We start from the raw sequence: 21,551 nt of genomic DNA, 5'->3' as shown, positions 1-21,551 counted from the left end.
AACAAATTGCAAAAGATGTCCAGAATACTGTGGAATTATGAAATGAAAACAGAGCTTTTTGTATAGGATTCTACGGGGTACCATAACTTCCGTTACTCGGACTTCGTCACGCGCATATGTCATCATACCGCGACGTTTCAGCCGGATATTTCCCGGGAAGTTTTAAAAGTCACTTTATAAGTTAAACCGGCCGTATTGGCATGTGTTGCAATGTTAAGATGTCATCATTGATATATAAACTATCAGACTGCGTGGTCGCTAGTAGTGGCTTTCAGTAGGCCTTTAAATAAATATTAGCATTGAATATAGAGAGTAGTTTGACTCCTACCTTGTTTACCTTTGTGACAACTTCCTTAAAGTTCTGTAATCAATCAGAAATATCAGGCAGCTCAAATGTGCTAAAGATGGATAAGTGAGGAGAGTGTCTTGCATTATGTCCCATCATGCCTTGCAACACATTTAATTCGGAATGTTTTATGGTGGTGGGACATTTTGTTTGTAATATCCAGAAAGTGGAGTGAGCAGGTTGTGCCGTGTGACCATTTTTTCCTACGTCATGACTAGGGGAGGTTGTTTGGATTTAGTCATATAAGTAACGCTGTGCATGTACATGGTAACTGCAGTGTTGTACTGTACTGCTGTACACGATCACAAGGTGGGAGGTTCATAGTCTTCTTCCTGCCCGCCTTTATCATGTCATATTTGACACGCCATCAACACGCTTACATGCATTTTGTACACATTCATATTTTTAGTTGCGTCAGAAATGAATACAAATGGAATAATTGTGTTATTGTTCAAATTAATATTTGAGCTATTAGTTATATTTGAAGTAGGAATGATATTTATACATAAGAATGATGATGATACCAGTAATAATCTTAGTTTTAGTGGTCATTTTGTCCCAAATAAAAGACAAATGATATTTACTTGTACTCCCACTTTGTTGTCACTGGAACAAGAATACTTTGATTTCAGCATTCAGAAGTAGAACAGATGATTGTCTCGTGTTGCAAAGAGCTTGAAATACTCGCACTCATTGTGTTACCCCAAATACACCTTTGCCTCATTTGCATAAAGGTGCTCCAGCACACAGGAAAGAGGAAGTGCTCGTTACAGCACGCTAACCTGCAGAAAGTCCTGTGACTTATTTAGCGGGCCCACGCCATAATGGCCGCAATTAAACGACTAACGATGAACGGCAGCCCAATTTCCATATGTCTATTATGCCTCCTCCAATTACCTGCGCTTAATGAGAAGTCTGCACACGCCTCCTCCTCCCATCCCCCGCCCAGACATGGATGAAGAAGGGTGTGTGTGTGTGTGTGTGTGTGTGTGTGTGTGTGTGTGTGTGTGTGTGTGTGTGTGTGTGTGTGTGTGTGTGTGTGTGTGTGTGTGTGTGAATAATAATAAGAATAGGTCTCTTTGCTTTGGATTTGTCCTGAAGCGACGCCCCGGGCCTTCAGTCCTCCCGTGGATGAGAACAGATGAGCGAGTCCGCGAGCCTCCGCGCTAAATATTCCACTTATTTACTCACTAAGCTAAATATTCCACTTATTTACACACTAAACTAAATATTCCACTTATTTACACACTAAATTAAATATTCCACTTATTTACACACTAAACTAAATATTCCACTTATTTACTCACTAAACTAAATATTCCACTTATTTACTCACTAAACTAAATATTCCACTTATTTACACACTAAACTAAATATTCCACTTATTTACTCACTAAACTAAATATTCCACTTATTTACACACTAAACTAAATATTCCACTTATTTACTCACTAAACTAAATATTCCACTTATTTACTCACTAAACTAAATATTCCACTTATTTACACACTAAACTAAATATTCCACTTATTTACACACTAAACTAAATATTCCACTTATTTACACACTAAACTAAATATTCCACTTATTTACTCACTAAGCTAAATATTCCACTTATTTACACACTAAACTAAATATTCCACTTATTTACACACTAAATTAAATATTCCACTTATTTACACACTAAACTAAATATTCCACTTATTTACTCACTAAACTAAATATTCCACTTATTTACTCACTAAACTAAATATTCCACTTATTTACACACTAAACTAAATATTCCACTTATTTACTCACTAAACTAAATATTCCACTTATTTACACACTAAACTAAATATTCCACTTATTTACTCACTAAACTAAATATTCCACTTATTTACTCACTAAACTAAATATTCCACTTATTTACACACTAAACTAAATATTCCACTTATTTACTCACTAAACTAAATATTCCACTTATTTACACACTAAACTAAATATTCCACTTATTTACTCACTAAACTAAATATTCCACTTATTTACTCACTAAACTAAATATTCCACTTATTTACACACTAAACTAAATATTCCACTTATTTACACACTAAACTAAATATTCCACTTATTTACTCACTAAACTAAATATTCCACTTATTTACTCACTAAACTAAATATTCCACTTATTTACTCACTAAACTAAATATTCCACTTATTTACTCACTAAACTAAATATTCCACTTATTTACACACTAAACTAAATATTCCACTTATTTACACACTAAACTAAATATTCCACTTATTTACTCACTAAACTAAATATTCCACTTATTTACACACTAAACTAAATATTCCACTTATTTACTCACTAAACTAAATATTCCACTTATTTACTCACTAAACTAAATATTCCACTTATTTACACACTAAACTAAATATTCCACTTATTTACTCACTAAACTAAATATTCCACTTATTTACTCACTAAACTAAATATTCCACTTATTTACTCACTAAACTAAATATTCCACTTATTTACTCACTAAACTAAATATTCCACTTATTTACACACTAAACTAAATATTCCACTTATTTACACACTAAACTAAATATTCCACTTATTTACACACTAAACTAAATATTCCACTTATTTACTCACTAAACTAAATATTCCACTTATTTACTCACTAAACTAAATATTCCACTTATTTACACACTAAACTAAATATTCCACTTATTTACTCACTAAACTAAATATTCCACTTATTTACACACTAAACTAAATATTCCACTTATTTACACACTAAACTAAATATTCCACTTATTTACACACTAAACATTCAAGCAGCACTCGTGCGCTCTGACGCAACTTGTTGATGTCGCCGCTCTCTCGCTCGGACACAAAAATACAATCTTGATCCCACAAATGAAACTTTTGCAAATGTCTCCCCAAACTTGTCTTATTGTCATTGTGTTATTAACCTGTAATTAACATCTTATTACACATATTATGTTGTTCATCTGTAATTAACATCTTATTATACATAACCACACACCCCCACCTTGACATCTCCCCAAATGTGTCTTATTCTTTTGAAAGCACGTTTATCATTGTGTTATTAGCCTGTAATTAATATCTTATTATACAAAACATTATGTTATTAACCTGTAATTAGCATCTTGTTATACATAACATGCCCTTTCCCAACTACTTTGGCACATGTTGCAGCCATGAAATTCTAAGTTAATTATTATTTGCAAAAAAAAAATGAAGTTTATGAGTTTGAACATGAAATATGTTGTCTTTGTAGCATATTCAACTGAATATGGCTTGAAAAGGATTTGCAAATCATTGTATTCCGTTTATATTTACATCTAACACCATTTACCAACTCATATGGAAACGGGGTTTGTACATGAGGTGTTCCTGCAGGACCATGGGCGTCCTCATCAGTCCATAAACATGTACTATGTTCCTGCAGGACCATGGGCGTCCTCATCAGTCCATAAACATGTACTATGTTCCTGCAGGACCATGGGCGTCCTCATCAGTCCATAAACATGTACTATGTTCCTGCAGGACCACGGGCGTCCTCATCAGTCCATAAACATGTACTATGTTCCTGCAGGACCATGGGCGTCCTCATCAGTCCATAAACATGTACTATGTTCCTGCAGGACCATGGGCGTCCTCATCAGTCCATAAACATGTACTATGTTCCTGCAGGACCACGGGCGTCCTCATCAGTCCATAAACATGTACTATGTTCCTGCAGGACCATGGGCGTCCTCAGCAGTCCATAAACATGTACTATGTTCCTGCAGGACCATGGGCGTCCTCATCAGTCCATAAACATGTACTATGTTCCTGCAGGACCATGGGCGTCCTCATCAGTCCATAAACATGTACTATGTTCCTGCAGGACCATGGGCGTCCTCATCAGTCCATAAACATGTACTATGTTCCTGCAGGACCATGGGCGTCCTCATCAGTCCATAAACATGTACTATGTCCCTGCAGGACCATGGGCGTCCTCATCAGTCTGAACAATGGCAAGTCCTTCATCTCCAGCTCGTACACCATCACCGCCTCCACCTGTGTGAGTGCTCTTCTCTCCTTGTTGAAAAGGAGCAGGGTGACATGTTGTGCTGTTTTTCAGTCCGACGGCCTGGCGGTGGCCCTGGTCTTCCTGGTGCTGCTGGCCCTGGTGGCCCTGGCCCTCGTGTGGTGGTTCTGGCCCCTGTGCTGCACTCTGGTGAGTCTTCCCTCGGGGCAAAGATGGGAAGTAGCATTGTATGCTAACAGGGACATTTTGAAGGCGACGTTCACCAGTTGACATGTTTGGTGGTCAGCCCCGCCCCCCCGACCCCCCTCGTCGCCTAGCAACAGCCAGTGAGGACGCACTGTGATGGCGCAAAGTCACGTCACAAAAAGATGGCAGCGATTAGCGAGCGACAGATTGCGTGGAAGTGAACAAAATCTTTTGATAGCGTGGTTGCTACCTGGGGAGCGAGGTGATTAATAATAAGCACTCAGATTGTTGCTGCTTTTTGCAGGATTTAAGATGTGCTGTCATCTTGTTAGTGTTGGACCACCAATCAGATGCTCGTCCTGGCAGCTGCCTTCCAAACTGGAACACTCCACTTCTTGCCAACAGCACATACCTTATATGGGCATTAGCACCACCATATATGGTCACAGCACATACCTTATATGGGCATTAGCACCACCATATATGGTCACAGCACATACCTTATATGGGCATTAGCACCACCATATATGGTCACAGCACATACCTTATATGGGCATTAGCACCACCATATATGGTCACAGCACATACCTTATATGGGCATTAGCACCACCATATATGGTCACAGCACATACCTTATATGGGCATTAGCACCACCATATATGGTCACAGCACATACCTTATATGGGCATTAGCACCACCATATATGGGCGACAGCACATACCTTATATGGGCATTAGCACCACCATATATGGTCACAGCACATACCTTATATGGGCATTAGCACCACCATATATGGTCCACAGCACATACCATATATGGGCATTAGCACCACCATATATGGGCGACAGCACATACCATATATGGGCATTAGCACCACCATATATGGTCCACAGCAAATACCATATATGGGCATTAGCACCACCATATATGGTCCACAGCACATACCATATATGGGCATTAGCACGACCATATATGGTCCACAGCACATACCATATATGGGCATTAGCACCACCATATATGGTCCACAGCACATACCATATATGGGCATTAGCACGACCATATATGGTCCACAGCACATACCATATATGGGCATTAGCACCACCATATATGGTCCACAGCACATACCTTATATGGGCATTAGCACCACCATATATGGTCGACAGCACATACCTTATATGGGCATTAGCACCACCATATATGGTCCACAGCACATACATGGGCATTAGCACCACCATATATGGTCCACAGCACATACCATATATGGGCATTAGCACGACCATATATGGTCGACAGCACATACCTTATATGGGCATTAGCACCACCATATATGGTCGACAGCACATACCTTATATGGGCATTAGCACCACCATATATGGTCCACAGCACATACATGGGCATTAGCACCACCATATATGGTCCACAGCACATACCATATATGGGCATTAGCACCACCATATATGGTCCACAGCACATACCTTATATGGGCATTAGCACGACCATATATGGGTGACAGCACATACCTTATATGGGCATTAGCACGACCATATATGGTCCACAGCACATACCATATATGGGCATTAGCACCACCATATATGGTCCACAGCACATACCTTATATGGGCATTAGCACCACCATATATGGTCCACAGCACATACCTTATATGGGCATTAGCACGACCATATATGGTCGACAGCACATACCTTATATGGGCATTAGCACCACCATATATGGTCGACAGCACATACTATAAATGGGCATTAGCACGACCATATATGGTCGACAGCACATACTATAAATGGGCATTAGCACGACCATATATGGTCGACAGCACATACTATAAATGGGCATTAGCACGACCATATATGGTCGACAGCACATACCATATATGGGCGACAGCACATACCTTATATGGGCGACAGCACATACCTTATATGGGCATTAGCACGACCATATATGGTCAACAGCACATACCATATATGGGCGACAGCACATACCATATATGGTCGACAGCACATACCTTATATGGGCATTAGCACGACCATATATGGTCGACAGCACATACTATATATGGGCATTAGCACGACCATATATGGTCGACAGCACATACTATATATGGGCATTAGCACGACCATATATGGTCGACAGCACATACTATATATGGGCATTAGCACGACCATATATGGTCGACAGCACATACCTTATATGGGCATTAGCACGACCATATATGGGCGACAGCACATACCTTATATGGGCATTAGACCGACCATATATGGTCGACAGCACATACCTTATATGGGCGACAGCACGACCATATATGGGCGACAGCACATACCATATATGGGCGACAGCACATACCATATATGGGCGACAGCACATACTATATATGGGCATTAGCACGACCATATATGGTCGACAGCACATACCTTATATGGGCATTAGCACGACCATATATGGGCGACAGCACATACCTTATATGGGCATTAGCACGGCCATATATGGGCGACAGCACATACTATATATGGGCATTAGACCGACCATATATGGTCGACAGCACATACCTTATATGGGCATTAGCACGACCATATATGGGCGACAGCACATACCATATATGGGCGACAGCACATACCATATATGGGCGACAGCACATACCATATATGGGCGACAGCACATACCATATATGGGCATTAGCACGACCATATATGGTCGACAGCACATACCATATATGGGCATTAGCACGACCATATATGGGCGACAGTGGCCATGACAAGATGCTGCAAGGTAAGAGAGTACAACAGGCAGAGAGTGTTTGTGAGAGGTGACCATGTTGGACCTCTGAAGGTGGTGCTGTGGACACTTGATGGAGGCACCAATAGGTGTGGGTGTGAAGGTGGTGCTGTGGACACTTGATGGAGGCAGCAATAGGTGTGAAGGTGGTGCTGTGGGCACTTGATGAAGGCACCAATAGGTAGGTGTGTGAAGGTGGTGCTGTGGACACTTGATGTAGGCAGCAATAGGTGTGAGAAGGTGGTGCTGTGGACACTTGATGGAGGCAGCAATAGGTGTGAAGGTGGTGCTGTGGACACTTGATGTAGGCAGCAATAGGTGTGAAGGTGGTGCTGTGGACACTTGATGGAGGCAGCAATAGGTGTGAAGGTGGTGCTGTGGACACTTGATGTAGGCAGCAATAGGTGTGAAGGTGGTGCTGTGGACACTTGATGGAGGCAGCAATAGGTGTGAAGGTGGTGCTGTGGACACTTGATGGAGGCAGCAATAGGTGTGAAGGTGGTGCTGTGGACACTTGATGTAGGCAGCAATAGGTGTGAAGGTGGTGCTGTGGACACTTGATGTAGGCAGCAATAGGTGTGAAGGTGGTGCTGTGGACACTTGATGTAGGCAGCAATAGGTGTGAAGGTGGTGCTGTGGACACTTGATGTAGGCAGCAATAGGTGTGAAGGTGGTGCTGTGGACACTTGATGTAGGCAGCAATAGGTGTGAAGGTGGTGCTGTGGACACTTGATGGAGGCAGCAATAGGTGTGAAGGTGGTGCTGTGGACACTTGATGGAGGCAGCAATAGGTGTGAAGGTGGTGCTGTGGACACTTGATGTAGGCAGCAATAGGTGTGAAGGTGGTGCTGTGGACACTTGATGTAGGCAGCAATAGGTGTGAGAAGGTGGTGCTGTGGACACTTGATGGAGGCAGCAATAGGTGTGAAGGTGGTGCTGTGGACACTTGATGTAGGCAGCAATAGGTGTGAAGGTGGTGCTGTGGACACTTGATGGAGGCAGCAATAGGTGTGAAGGTGGTGCTGTGGACACTTGATGGAGGCAGCAATAGGTGTGAAGGTGGTGCTGTGGGCACTTGATGTAGGCAGCAATAGGTGTGAAGGTGGTGCTGTGGACACTTGATGGAGGCAGCAATAGGTGTGAAGGTGGTGCTGTGGACACTTGATGGAGGCAGCAATAGGTGTGAAGGTGGTGCTGTGGACACTTGATGGAGGCAGCAATAGGTGTGAAGGTGGTGCTGTGGACACTTGATGGAGGCAGCAATAGGTGTGAAGGTGGTGCTGTGGACACTTGATGGAGGCAGCAATAGGTGTGAAGGTGGTGCTGTGGACACTTGATGTAGGCAGCAATAGGTAGGTGGTGCTGTGGACACTTGATGTAGGCAGTAATAGGTAGGTGGTGCTGTGGACACTTGATGTAGGCAGCAATAGGTGTGAAGGTGGTGCTGTGGACACTTGATGGAGGCAGCAATAGGTGTGAAGGTGGTGCTGTGGACACTTGATGTAGGCAGCAATAGGTGTGAAGGTGGTGCTGTGGACACTTGATGGAGGCAGCAATAGGTGTGAAGGTGGTGCTGTGGACACTTGATGGAGGCAGCAATAGGTGTGAAGGTGGTGCTGTGGGCACTTGATGTAGGCAGCAATAGGTGTGAAGGTGGTGCTGTGGACACTTGATGGAGGCAGCAATAGGTGTGAAGGTGGTGCTGTGGACACTTGATGGAGGCAGCAATAGGTGTGAAGGTGGTGCTGTGGACACTTGATGGAGGCAGCAATAGGTGTGAAGGTGGTGCTGTGGACACTTGATGTAGGCAGCAATAGGTGTGAAGGTGGTGCTGTGGACACTTGATGGAGGCAGCAATAGGTGTGAAGGTGGTGCTGTGGACACTTGATGTAGGCAGCAATAGGTAGGTGGTGCTGTGGACACTTGATGTAGGCAGTAATAGGTAGGTGGTGCTGTGGACACTTGATGGAGGCAGCAATAGGTGTGAAGGTGGTGCTGTGGACACTTGATGGAGGCAGCAATAGGTGTGAAGGTGGTGCTGTGGGCACTTGATGTAGGCAGCAATAGGTGTGAAGGTGGTGCTGTGGACACTTGATGGAGGCAGCAATAGGTGTGAAGGTGGTGCTGTGGACACTTGATGGAGGCAGCAATAGGTGTGAAGGTGGTGCTGTGGACACTTGATGGAGGCAGCAATAGGTGTGAAGGTGGTGCTGTGGACACTTGATGTAGGCAGCAATAGGTGTGAAGGTGGTGCTGTGGACACTTGATGGAGGCAGCAATAGGTGTGAAGGTGGTGCTGTGGACACTTGATGTAGGCAGCAATAGGTAGGTGGTGCTGTGGACACTTGATGTAGGCAGTAATAGGTAGGTGGTGCTGTGGACACTTGATGTAGGCAGCAATAGGTGTGAAGGTGGTGCTGTGGACACTTGATGGAGGCAGCAATAGGTGTGAAGGTGGTGCTGTGGACACTTGATGTAGGCAGCAATAGGTGTGAAGGTGGTGCTGTGGACACTTGATGGAGGCAGCAATAGGTGTGAAGGTGGTGCTGTGGACACTTGATGGAGGCAGCAATAGGTGTGAAGGTGGTGCTGTGGGCACTTGATGTAGGCAGCAATAGGTGTGAAGGTGGTGCTGTGGACACTTGATGGAGGCAGCAATAGGTGTGAAGGTGGTGCTGTGGACACTTGATGGAGGCAGCAATAGGTGTGAAGGTGGTGCTGTGGACACTTGATGGAGGCAGCAATAGGTGTGAAGGTGGTGCTGTGGACACTTGATGGAGGCAGCAATAGGTGTGAAGGTGGTGCTGTGGGCACTTGATGGAGGCAGCAATAGGTGTGAAGGTGGTGCTGTGGACACTTGATGGAGGCAGCAATAGGTGTGAAGGTGGTGCTGTGGGCACTTCATGTAGGCAGCAATAGGTGTGAAGGTGGTGCTGTGGACACTTGATGGAGGCAGCAATAGGTGTGAAGGTGGTGCTGTGGACACTTGATGGAGGCAGCAATAGGTGTGAAGGTGGTGCTGTGGACACTTGATGGAGGCAGCAATAGGTGTGAAGGTGGTGCTGTGGGCACTTGATGGAGGCAGCAATAGGTGTGAAGGTGGTGCTGTGGACACTTGATGGAGGCAGCAATAGGTGTGAAGGTGGTGCTGTGGACACTTGATGTAGGCAGCAATAGGTGTGAAGGTGGTGCTGTGGACACTTGATGGAGGCAGCAATAGGTGTGAAGGTGGTGCTGTGGGCACTTGATGGAGGCAGCAATAGGTGTGAAGGTGGTGCTGTGGACACTTGATGGAGGCAGCAATAGGTGTGAAGGTGGTGCTGTGGACACTTGATGGAGGCAGCAATAGGTGTGAAGGTGGTGCTGTGGACACTTGATGGAGGCAGCAATAGGTGTGAAGGTGGTGCTGTGGACACTTGATGTAGGCAGCAATAGGTAGGTGGTGCTGTGGACACTTGATGGAGGCAGTAATAGGTGTGAAGGTGGTGCTGTGGACACTTGATGTAGGCAGTAATAGGTGTGAAGGTGGTGCTGTGGACACTTGATGTAGGCAGCAATAGGTAGGTGGTGCTGTGGACACTTGATGTAGGCAGCAATAGGTAGGTGGTGCTGTGGACACTTTATGTAGGCAGCAATAGGTGTGAAGGTGGTGCTGTGGACACTTGATGGAGGCAGCAATAGGTGTGAAGGTGGTGCTGTGGGCACTTGATGGAGGCAGCAATAGGTGTGAAGGTGGTGCTGTGGACACTTGATGGAGGCAGCAATAGGTGTGAAGGTGGTGCTGTGGACACTTGATGGAGGCAGCAATAGGTGTGAAGGTGGTGCTGTGGACACTTGATGGAGGCAGCAATAGGTGTGAAGGTGGTGCTGTGGACACTTGATGGAGGCAGCAATAGGTGTGAAGGTGGTGCTGTGGACACTTGATGTAGGCAGCAATAGGTGTGAAGGTGGTGCTGTGGACACTTGATGGAGGCAGCAATAGGTGTGAAGGTGGTGCTGTGGGCACTTGATGGAGGCAGCAATAGGTGTGAAGGTGGTGCTGTGGACACTTGATGGAGGCAGCAATAGGTGTGAAGGTGGTGCTGTGGACACTTGATGGAGGCAGCAATAGGTGTGAAGGTGGTGCTGTGGACACTTGATGGAGGCAGCAATAGGTGTGAAGGTGGTGCTGTGGACACTTGATGTAGGCAGCAATAGGTAGGTGGTGCTGTGGACACTTGATGTAGGCAGTAATAGGTGTGAAGGTGGTGCTGTGGACACTTGATGTAGGCAGCAATAGGTAGGTGGTGCTGTGGACACTTGATGTAGGCAGCAATAGGTAGGTGGTGCTGTGGACACTTGATGTAGGCAGCAATAGGTGTGAAGGTGGTGCTGTGGACACTTGATGTAGGCAGTAATAGGTGTGAAGGTGGTGCTGTGGACACTTGATGTAGGCAGCAATAGGTAGGTGGTGCTGTGGACACTTGATGTAGGCAGCAATAGGTGTGAAGGTGGTGCTGTGGACACTTGATGTAGGCAGCAATAGGTAGGTGGTGCTGTGGACACTTGATGGAGGCAGCAATAGGTGTGAAGGTGGTGCTGTGGACACTTGATGTAGGTAGCAATAGGTGTGAAGGTGGTGCTGTGGACACTTGATGTAGGTAGCAATAGGTGTGAAGGTGGTGCTGTGGACACTTGATGTAGGCAGCAATAGGTAGGTGGTGCTGTGGACACTTGATGTAGGCAGCAATAGGTGTGAAGGTGGTGCTGTGGACACTTGATGTAGGCAGTAATAGGTGTGAAGGTGGTGCTGTGGACACTTGATGTAGGCAGCAATAGGTGTGAAGGTGGTGCTGTGGGCACTTGATGGAGGCAGCAATAGGTGTGAAGGTGGTGCTGTGGACACTTGATGGAGGCAGCAATAGGTGTGAAGGTGGTGCTGTGGACACTTGATGTAGGCAGCAATAGGTGTGAAGGTGGTGCTGTGGACACTTGATGGAGGCAGCAATAGGTGTGAAGGTGGTGCTGTGGGCACTTGATGGAGGCAGCAATAGGTGTGAAGGTGGTGCTGTGGACACTTGATGGAGGCAGCAATAGGTGTGAGAAGGTGGTGCTGTGGACACTTGATGTAGGCAGCAATAGGTGTGAAGGTGGTGCTGTGGACACTTGATGTAGGCAGCAATAGGTGTGAAGGTGGTGCTGTGGACACTTGATGGAGGCAGCAATAGGTGTGAAGGTGGTGCTGTGGACACTTGATGGAGGCAGCAATAGGTGTGAAGGTGGTGCTGTGGACACTTGATGGAGGCAGCAATAGGTGTGAAGGTGGTGCTGTGGACACTTTATGTAGGCAGCAATAGGTGTGAAGGTGGTGCTGTGGACACTTGATGGAGGCAGCAATAGGTGTGAAGGTGGTGCTGTGGGCACTTGATGGAGGCAGCAATAGGTGTGAAGGTGGTGCTGTGGACACTTGATGGAGGCAGCAATAGGTGTGAAGGTGGTGCTGTGGACACTTGATGGAGGCAGCAATAGGTGTGAAGGTGGTGCTGTGGACACTTGATGTAGGTAGCAATAGGTGTGAAGGTGGTGCTGTGGACACTTGATGTAGGTAGCAATAGGTGTGAAGGTGGTGCTGTGGACACTTGATGTAGGCAGCAATAGGTGTGAAGGTGGTGCTGTGGACACTTGATGTAGGTAGCAATAGGTGTGAAGGTGGTGCTGTGGACACTTGATGTAGGCAGCAATAGGTGTGAAGGTGGTGCTGTGGACACTTGATGTAGGCAGCAATAGGTGTGAAGGTGGTGCTGTGGACACTTGATGTAGGCAGCAATAGGTAGGTGGTGCTGTGGACACTTGATGTAGGCAGCAATAGGTGTGAAGGTGGTGCTGTGGACACTTGATGTAGGCAGCAATAGGTGTGAAGGTGGTGCTGTGGACACTTGATGTAGGCAGCAATAGGTGTGAAGGTGGTGCTGTGGACACTTGATGGAGGCAGCAATAGGTAGGTGGTGCTGTGGACACTTGATGTAGGCAGCAATAGGTGTGAAGGTGGTGCTGTGGACACTTGATGTAGGTAGCAATAGGTGTGAAGGTGGTGCTGTGGACACTTGATGGAGGCAGCAATAGGTGTGAAGGTGGTGCTGTGGACACTTGATGTAGGTAGCAATAGGTGTGAAGGTGGTGCTGTGGACACTTGATGGAGGCAGCAATAGGTGTGAAGGTGGTGCTGTGGACACTTGATGGAGGCAGCAATAGGTGTGAAGGTGGTGCTGTGGACACTTGATGTAGGCAGCAATAGGTGTGAAGGTGGTGCTGTGGACACTTGATGGAGGCAGCAATAGGTGTGAAGGTGGTGCTGTGGACACTTGATGGAGGCAGCAATAGGTGTGAAGGTGGTGCTGTGGACAGTTGATGTAGGCAGCAATAGGTGTGAAGGTGGTGCTGTGGACACTTGATGGAGGCAGCAATAGGTGTGAAGGTGGTGCTGTGGGCACTTGATGGAGGCAGCAATAGGTGTGAAGGTGGTGCTGTGGACACTTGATGGAGGCAGCAATAGGTGTGAAGGTGGTGCTGTGGACACTTGATGGAGGCAGCAATAGGTGTGAAGGTGGTGCTGTGGACACTTGATGGAGGCAGCAATAGGTGTGAAGGTGGTGCTGTGGACACTTGATGGAGGCAGCAATAGGTGTGAAGGTGGTGCTGTGGACACTTGATGTAGGCAGCAATAGGTGTGAAGGTGGTGCTGTGGACACTTGATGTAGGCAGCAATAGGTAGGTGGTGCTGTGGACACTTGATGTAGGCAGCAATAGGTGTGAAGGTGGTGCTGTGGACACTTGATGTAGGCAGCAATAGGTAGGTGGTGCTGTGGACACTTGATGTAGGCAGCAATAGGTGTGAAGGTGGTGCTGTGGACACTTGATGTAGGCAGCAATAGGTGTGAAGGTGGTGCTGTGGACACTTGATGTAGGCAGCAATAGGTGTGAAGGTGGTGCTGTGGACACTTGATGTAGGCAGCAATAGGTAGGTGGTGCTGTGGACACTTGATGTAGGCAGCAATAGGTGTGAAGGTGGTGCTGTGGACACTTGATGTAGGCAGCAATAGGTAGGTGGTGCTGTGGACACTTGATGTAGGCAGCAATAGGTGTGAAGGTGGTGCTGTGGACACTTGATGTAGGCAGCAATAGGTAGGTGGTGCTGTGGACACTTGATGTAGGCAGCAATAGGTGTGAAGGTGGTGCTGTGGACACTTGATGTAGGCAGCAATAGGTGTGAAGGTGGTGCTGTGGACACTTGATGTAGGCAGCAATAGGTGTGAAGGTGGTGCTGTGGACACTTGATGGAGGCAGCAATAGGTGTGAAGGTGGTGCTGTGGACACTTGATGGAGGCAGCAATAGGTGTGAAGGTGGTGCTGTGGACAGTTGATGTAGGCAGCAATAGGTGTGAAGGTGGTGCTGTGGACACTTGATGGAGGCAGCAATAGGTGTGAAGGTGGTGCTGTGGGCACTTGATGGAGGCAGCAATAGGTGTGAAGGTGGTGCTGTGGACACTTGATGGAGGCAGCAATAGGTGTGGAGGTGGTGCTGTGGACACTTGATGGAGGCAGCAATAGGTGTGAAGGTGGTGCTGTGGACACTTGATGGAGGCAGCAATAGGTGTGAAGGTGGTGCTGTGGACACTTGATGGAGGCAGCAATAGGTGTGAAGGTGGTGCTGTGGACACTTGATGTAGGCAGCAATAGGTAGGTGGTGCTGTGGACACTTGATGTAGGCAGCAATAGGTGTGAAGGTGGTGCTGTGGACACTTGATGTAGGCAGCAATAGGTAGGTGGTGCTGTGGACACTTGATGTAGGCAGCAATAGGTGTGAAGGTGGTGCTGTGTGAGGCTGGCACTTAGTCCCTCCTCCACCCTAGGGCTCTTTGGAAAACAGTCGCAGCCACTTTAGTGAAATCCACAGCAGCTTCCATTTGGGGCTAAGATGGGTGGGGGCACAGATGGTGTTGTCTCGCTGCTATTCCCTGCAGTGGTGGTGAGGACGTCACCTGGCGTGGAGATGGCAGCATATTCTGGAAAGGCAACAAAGGCATTAGAAAGTAAAGCCGTGTGGCCAGCAGCATGTTTGTGTTGCTGCTGGCGCCATGTGTGCTTGTTAATATTTAAACCCCCGCTCTGCCAGCCTTCGCCAGGCGGGATGAGGCACCAGCTCTCGCCGAGTGGCGCCGCGCCAGCCCAGAGGTCACGCAAGCTGTGGAGCCGTCATTTCTTTCTTTGTCCTTCATTTGGAAATGAAAGCGCCCTGGGCTGCGATCAAAGGCGCCGCCCTCCGAGATGCACTTCACTGCGATGACTCGCCCCTTCAAAATAAAAGTGGACAGACTCTATTTAGTCTGTTGTCACACGCAGGTGACGTCCAGTCACACCTTTTATTACTACTAAGTCAATACTACACTTTATATACACCACATTGGAAATAGTACTACAATATTTCATTCAATACTACACAGTATATACACCACATTAGAAATATTACTACAATATTTGATTCAATACTACACTTTATATACACCACATTGGAAATAGTACTACAATATTTCATTCAATACTACACTTTATATACACCACATTGGAAATAGTACTACAATATTTCATTTAATACTACACTTTATATACACCACATTTAAAATATTACTACAATATATATATATATATATATATATATATATATATATATATATATACACACACACATGTATATATATATATACATACATATATATACACACATATATATATACATGTGTGTGTGTATATATATATATGTGTGTGTATATATATATATACGTATACATACATATATATATAAATATACATATATATATATGTGTATATATGTATTTATATATACATACATACGTATATAAACACACATAAATATATACACATATATATATTTATATAAATATACACATATACCTTATGTATATATATTTATATATACACATATATATATATATATAAATGTGTGTGTATTTATATATACATATATAAATATACAGACATATATACATGTATATATAAATATATATATATATGATTGAGATGTTCTATATTTAGTGTTCCCACCATCCAAGACCTAAAGTTCAGACAAACATGCTAACAGATCACGGACGTTCCCACGTGGCCCCGCCTCCCTGGCCGGTCATGTGACCGTGATGTCATGTGACCATGATGTCATGTGGTTCTGCTGTGTGCATGCGTGGTGATCCCATCTGTCCATCAGGTGTTGTATTCCTGCCACAATATGTCCTAAATGTGCAGGTAATTAGTGGGGTGTGATCCCGCACTGGCAGCCATGTTGGATTTGCCTACAAGCGGCGTGAGAGAATTAAGCCTAATTGATTGTTTTTCATCATTCTAATGACGGCGTGGCGTGGGAAACAGCTGTGACATTCCTCTTCCTCTTCCTCTTCCTCTTCCTCGCTGCAAAAGCAATCTAGCAAATGCATGACACTTCCTTGCATGACTTGTGGGCGGAGCTCCGGAGTCCTGGCCTTGACATGCTAACTTCCCTAGCGCTCCTATCTGCACACCTTATCATGGGACTTCTTCTTACAGTGGATGGCATCATTAACTCGCCTGCTCTGCCAGAGCATAAAACATGTGGCAGCTCTTTCCAATTGACTGACTTCATTTTTAACCATCTCCTTTCTAAAGTTATTTTCAGAAATCTATTTAAAGAAAACTTTTTTTTTGTTTTACTTATAACGCCCAAATCTGTAGATCAACTTTAGATCTATTTATCAGTTATAAGTTGGTATTATTATTTTTTAATTGTCCTTTTTGTCTAAGGAAAAATGCAAAATATGCAATACTTTCCCCAAAAAGGTCCATAATACATAACAGTGTTTTTTAAATTTGTTTTATAATGACTAATAATACCAACAAAATAAAACACAACCAACAAACATGGATTTTATCCATCCCATTTCTAAAAATCATTTTCAGAAATGGATTTAAATAATTTATTTTATTTATTTTTTTAACTTTCAAAGCTTAAATGATCAACTTTAGATGTATTTATCAGTTATAAGTTTGTAATATTGTGTTATTACTATTATTTTTTAATTGCCCTTTTTGTCTAAGGAAAAATGCAAAATATGCAATACTTTCCCCAAAAAGGTCCATAATTCATAACAGTGTTTTTTTATTTTTGTAATATTACTAATAATACCAACAAAATAATACACAATAATAATGCACAGCAACATTGAGAGCAGCAGACAAGTGAGAGGACACACACACACACACACACACACACACACACACACACACACACACACACACACACACACACACATGACACACACACACACACACACACATGACACACACACACACATGACACACACACACACATGACACACACACACGACACACACACATGACACACACACACGTACACACACACACACATGACACACACACACACACACACACACATGACACAAAACAATCCAACAAAAATGAATACTATCAACACCAGTATCAATGTTAATGAGAATTCCCATACTACCCCCCCCCCCCCCCCCCCCCCCCCATCCTGTTGGCACTAATGACCTGCTCAGCACTGTAAGATGGGGGGGAGGGAGGGGGGGAGGGGTGGTATGGGGGTGGTATGGCACTGAAGCAGGTCCAATTAATAAGAGTCAAACAGGATGTTGGCCCCAAAGACTCTCTGTCAACTATCATGTAGTCCTGCTTTCTGACTCACCTCTCACCTCACCTGTCACCTCTCACCTGTCACCTCTCCTCACCTGTCACCTCACCTGTCACCTCTCCTCACCTGTCACCTCTCCTCACCTGTCACCTCTCCTGTCACCTCTCCTCACCTGTCACCTCTCCTCACCTGTCACCTCACCTGTCACCTCACCTGTCACCTCTCCTCACCTGTCACCTCTCCTCACCTGTCACCTCTCCTGTCACCTCTCCTCACCTGTCACCTCTCCTCACCTGTCACCTCACCTGTCACCTCACCTGTCACCTCTCCTCACCTGTCACCTCACCTGTCACCTCACCTGTCACCTCACCTGTCACCTCTCCTCACCTGTCACCTCTCCTCACCTGTCACCTCTCCTGTCACCTCTCCTCACCTGTCACCTCTCCTCACCTGTCACCTCACCTGTCACCTCACCTGTCACCTCTCCTCACCTGTCACCTCACCTGTCACCTCACCTGTCACCTCACCTGTCACCTCACCTGTCACCTCTCCTCACCTGTCACCTCACCTGTCACCTCACCTGTCACCTCTCCTCACCTGTCACCTCACCTGTCACCTCTCCTGTCACCTCTCCTCACCTGTCACCTCTCCTCACCTGTCACCTCACCTGTCACCTCACCTGTCACCTCTCCTCACCTGTCACCTCTCCTCACCTGTCACCTCTCCTGTCACCTCTCCTCACCTGTCACCTCTCCTCACCTGTCACCTCACCTGTCACCTCACCTGTCACCTCTCCTCACCTGTCACCTCACCTGTCACCTCACCTGTCACCTCACCTGTCACCTCTCCTCACCTGTCACCTCTCCTCACCTGTCACCTCTCCTCACCTGTCACCTCTCCTGTCACCTCTCCTCACCTGTCACCTCTCCTCACCTGTCACCTCACCTGTCACCTCACCTGTCACCTCTCCTCACCTGTCACCTCACCTGTCACCTCACCTGTCACCTCACCTGTCACCTCACCTGTCACCTCTCCTCACCTGTCACCTCACCTGTCACCTCACCTGTCACCTCACCTGTCACCTCTCCTCACCTGTCACCTCTCCTCACCTGTCACCTCACCTGTCACCTCTCCTCACCTGTCACCTCACCTGTCACCTCTCCTCACCTGTCACCTCTCCTCACCTGTCACCTCTCCTCACCTGTCACCTCTCACCTCACCTGTCACCTGTCACCTCTCCTCACCTGTCACCTCTCCTCACCTCTCACCTCTCCTCACCTGTCACCTGTCACCTCTCCTCACCTGTTACCTCTCCTCACCTGTCACCTCTCCTCACCTGTCACCTCTCCTCACCTGTCACCTCTCCTCACCTGTCACCTCTCCTCACCTCTCACCTCTCCTCACCTGTCACCTGTCACCTCTCCTCACCTGTTACCTCTCCTCACCTGTCACCTCTCCTCACCTGTCACCTCTCCTCACCTGTCACCTCTCCTCACCTGTCACCTCTCCTCACCTGTCACCTCTCCTCACCTGTCACCTCCTTTGCTGACATTTTGTTTTCTTCTCTGCAGGTAATCAAAGACCCGCCCCCACCGCCCCCCCCTTCACGCCCCCCACCCCCCGTGAGTACCCAACATGACTCTGACTGTGGCCCCTCCTCTCACTTCATGTGGCCCTCCTCTCACTTCATGTGGCCCCTCCTCTCACTTCATGTGGCCCTCCTCTCACTTCATGTGGCCCCTCCTCTCACTTCATGTGGCCCCTCCTCTCACTTCATGTGGCCCTCCTCTCACTTCATGTGGCCCTCCTCTCACTTCATGTGGCCCCTCCTCTCACTTCATGTGGCCCCTCCTCTCACTTCATGTGGCCCTCCTCTCACTTCATGTGGCCCTCCTCTCACTTCATGTGGCCCCTCCTCTCACTTCATGTGGCCCCTCCTCTCACTTCATGTGGCCCTCCTCTCACTTCTGTGGCCCTCCTCTCACTTCATGTGGCCCCTCCTCTCACTTCATGTGGCCCTCCTCTCACTTCATGTGGCCCCTCCTCTCACTTCATGTGGCCCTCCTCTCACTTCATGTGGCCCTCCTCTCACTTCATGTGGCCCTCCTCTCACTTCATGTGGCCCTCCTCTCACTTCATGTGGCCCTCCTCTCACTTCATGTGGCCCTCCTCTCACTTCACGTGGCCCCTCCTCTCACTTCATGTGGCCCTCCTCTCACTTCATGTGGCCCCTCCTCTCACTTCATGTGGCCCCTCCTCTCACTTCAAGTGGCCCTCCTCTCTCTTCATGTGGCTCTCCTCTCACTTCATGTGGCCCTCCTCTCACTTCATGTGGCCCTCCTCTCACTTCACGTGGCCCTCCTCTCTCCTCTCACTTCATGTGGCCCTCCTCTCACTTCATGTGGCCCTCCTCTCTCCTCTCACTTCATGTGGCCCTCCTCTCACTTCACGTGGCCCTCCTCTCACTTCATGTGGCCCTCCTCTCACTTCATGTGGGCCCTCCTCTCACTTCATGTGGCCCCTCCTCTCACTTCATGTGGCCCCTCCTCTCACTTCAAGTGGCCCTCCTCTCACTTCATGTGGCCCCTCCTCTCACTTCATGTGGCCCTCCTCTCACTTCATGTGGCCCTCCTCTCACTTCATGTGGCCCTCCTCTCACTTCATGTGGCCCTCCTCTCTCCTCTCACTTCATGTGGCCCTCCTCTCACTTCATGTGGCCCTCCTCTCACTTCATGTGGCCCTCCTCTCACTTCATGTGGCCCCTGCTCTCACTTCATGTGGCCCTCCTCTCACTTCAGGTGGCCCTCCTCTCACTTCATGTGGCCCTCCTCTCACTTCACGTGGCCCTCCTCTCACTTCATGTGGCCCCTCCTCTTACTTCATGTGGCCCTCCTCTCACTTCATGTGGCCCTCCTCTCACTTCACGTGGCCCTCCTCTCTCCTCTCATTTCATGTGGCCCTCCTCTCTCCTCTCACTTCATGTGGCCCCTCCTCTCACTTCATGTGGCCCCTCCTCTCACTTCATGTGGCCCTCCTCTCACTTCATGTGGCCCTCCTCTCACTTCATGTGGCCCTCCTCTCTCCTCTCATTTCATGTGGCCCTCCTCTCACTTCATGTGGCCCTCCTCTCTCCTCTCACTTCATGTGGCCCTCCTCTCACTTCATGTGGCCCTCCTCTCTCCTCTCACTTCATGTGGCCCCTCCTCTCACTTCATGTGGCCCTCCTCTCACTTCATGTGGCCCTCCTCTCACTTCATGTGGCCCTCCTCTCTCCTCTCACTTCATGTGGCCCCTCCTCTCACTTCATGTGGCCCTCCTCTCACTTCACGTGGCCCTCCTCTCACTTCATGTGGCCCTCCTCTCACTTCATGTGGCCCTCCTGTCACTTCATGTGGCCCTCCTCTCACTTCATGTGGCCCTCCTCTCACTTCATGTGGCCCTCCTCTCATTTCATGTGGCCCTCCTCTCACTTCATGTGGCCCTCCTCTCTCCT

At 47.1% G+C, this 21,551-nt stretch overlaps 1 protein-coding gene across 5 annotated transcripts in view; it reads left to right on the top strand.

Annotated features, from left to right (window-relative positions):
* Positions 1–21,551, top strand: part of antxr2a (ANTXR cell adhesion molecule 2a) — a 143,899-nt gene that overhangs the window by 51,543 nt on the left and 70,805 nt on the right. For 4 of the 5 annotated variants that reach the window (XM_062024356.1, XM_062024354.1, XM_062024355.1 and 1 more), the window contains 3 exons: positions 4,350–4,428; positions 4,489–4,584; positions 19,630–19,680. In XM_062024356.1, the coding sequence (XP_061880340.1) occupies positions 4,350–4,428; positions 4,489–4,584; positions 19,630–19,680 (226 nt within the window). The remainder of the gene's footprint in view (positions 1–4,349; positions 4,429–4,488; positions 4,585–19,629; positions 19,681–21,551) is intronic. The other variant, XM_062024357.1, reaches the window with a different exon arrangement.

Source organism: Entelurus aequoreus, linkage group LG17 (assembly GCF_033978785.1).
Source record: "Entelurus aequoreus isolate RoL-2023_Sb linkage group LG17, RoL_Eaeq_v1.1, whole genome shotgun sequence".
Lineage (NCBI taxonomy): Eukaryota > Metazoa > Chordata > Actinopteri > Syngnathiformes > Syngnathidae > Entelurus > Entelurus aequoreus.
The sequence above is the reverse complement of the archived record's forward strand: the minus strand, read 5'-3'. Positions and strand labels throughout refer to the sequence as shown.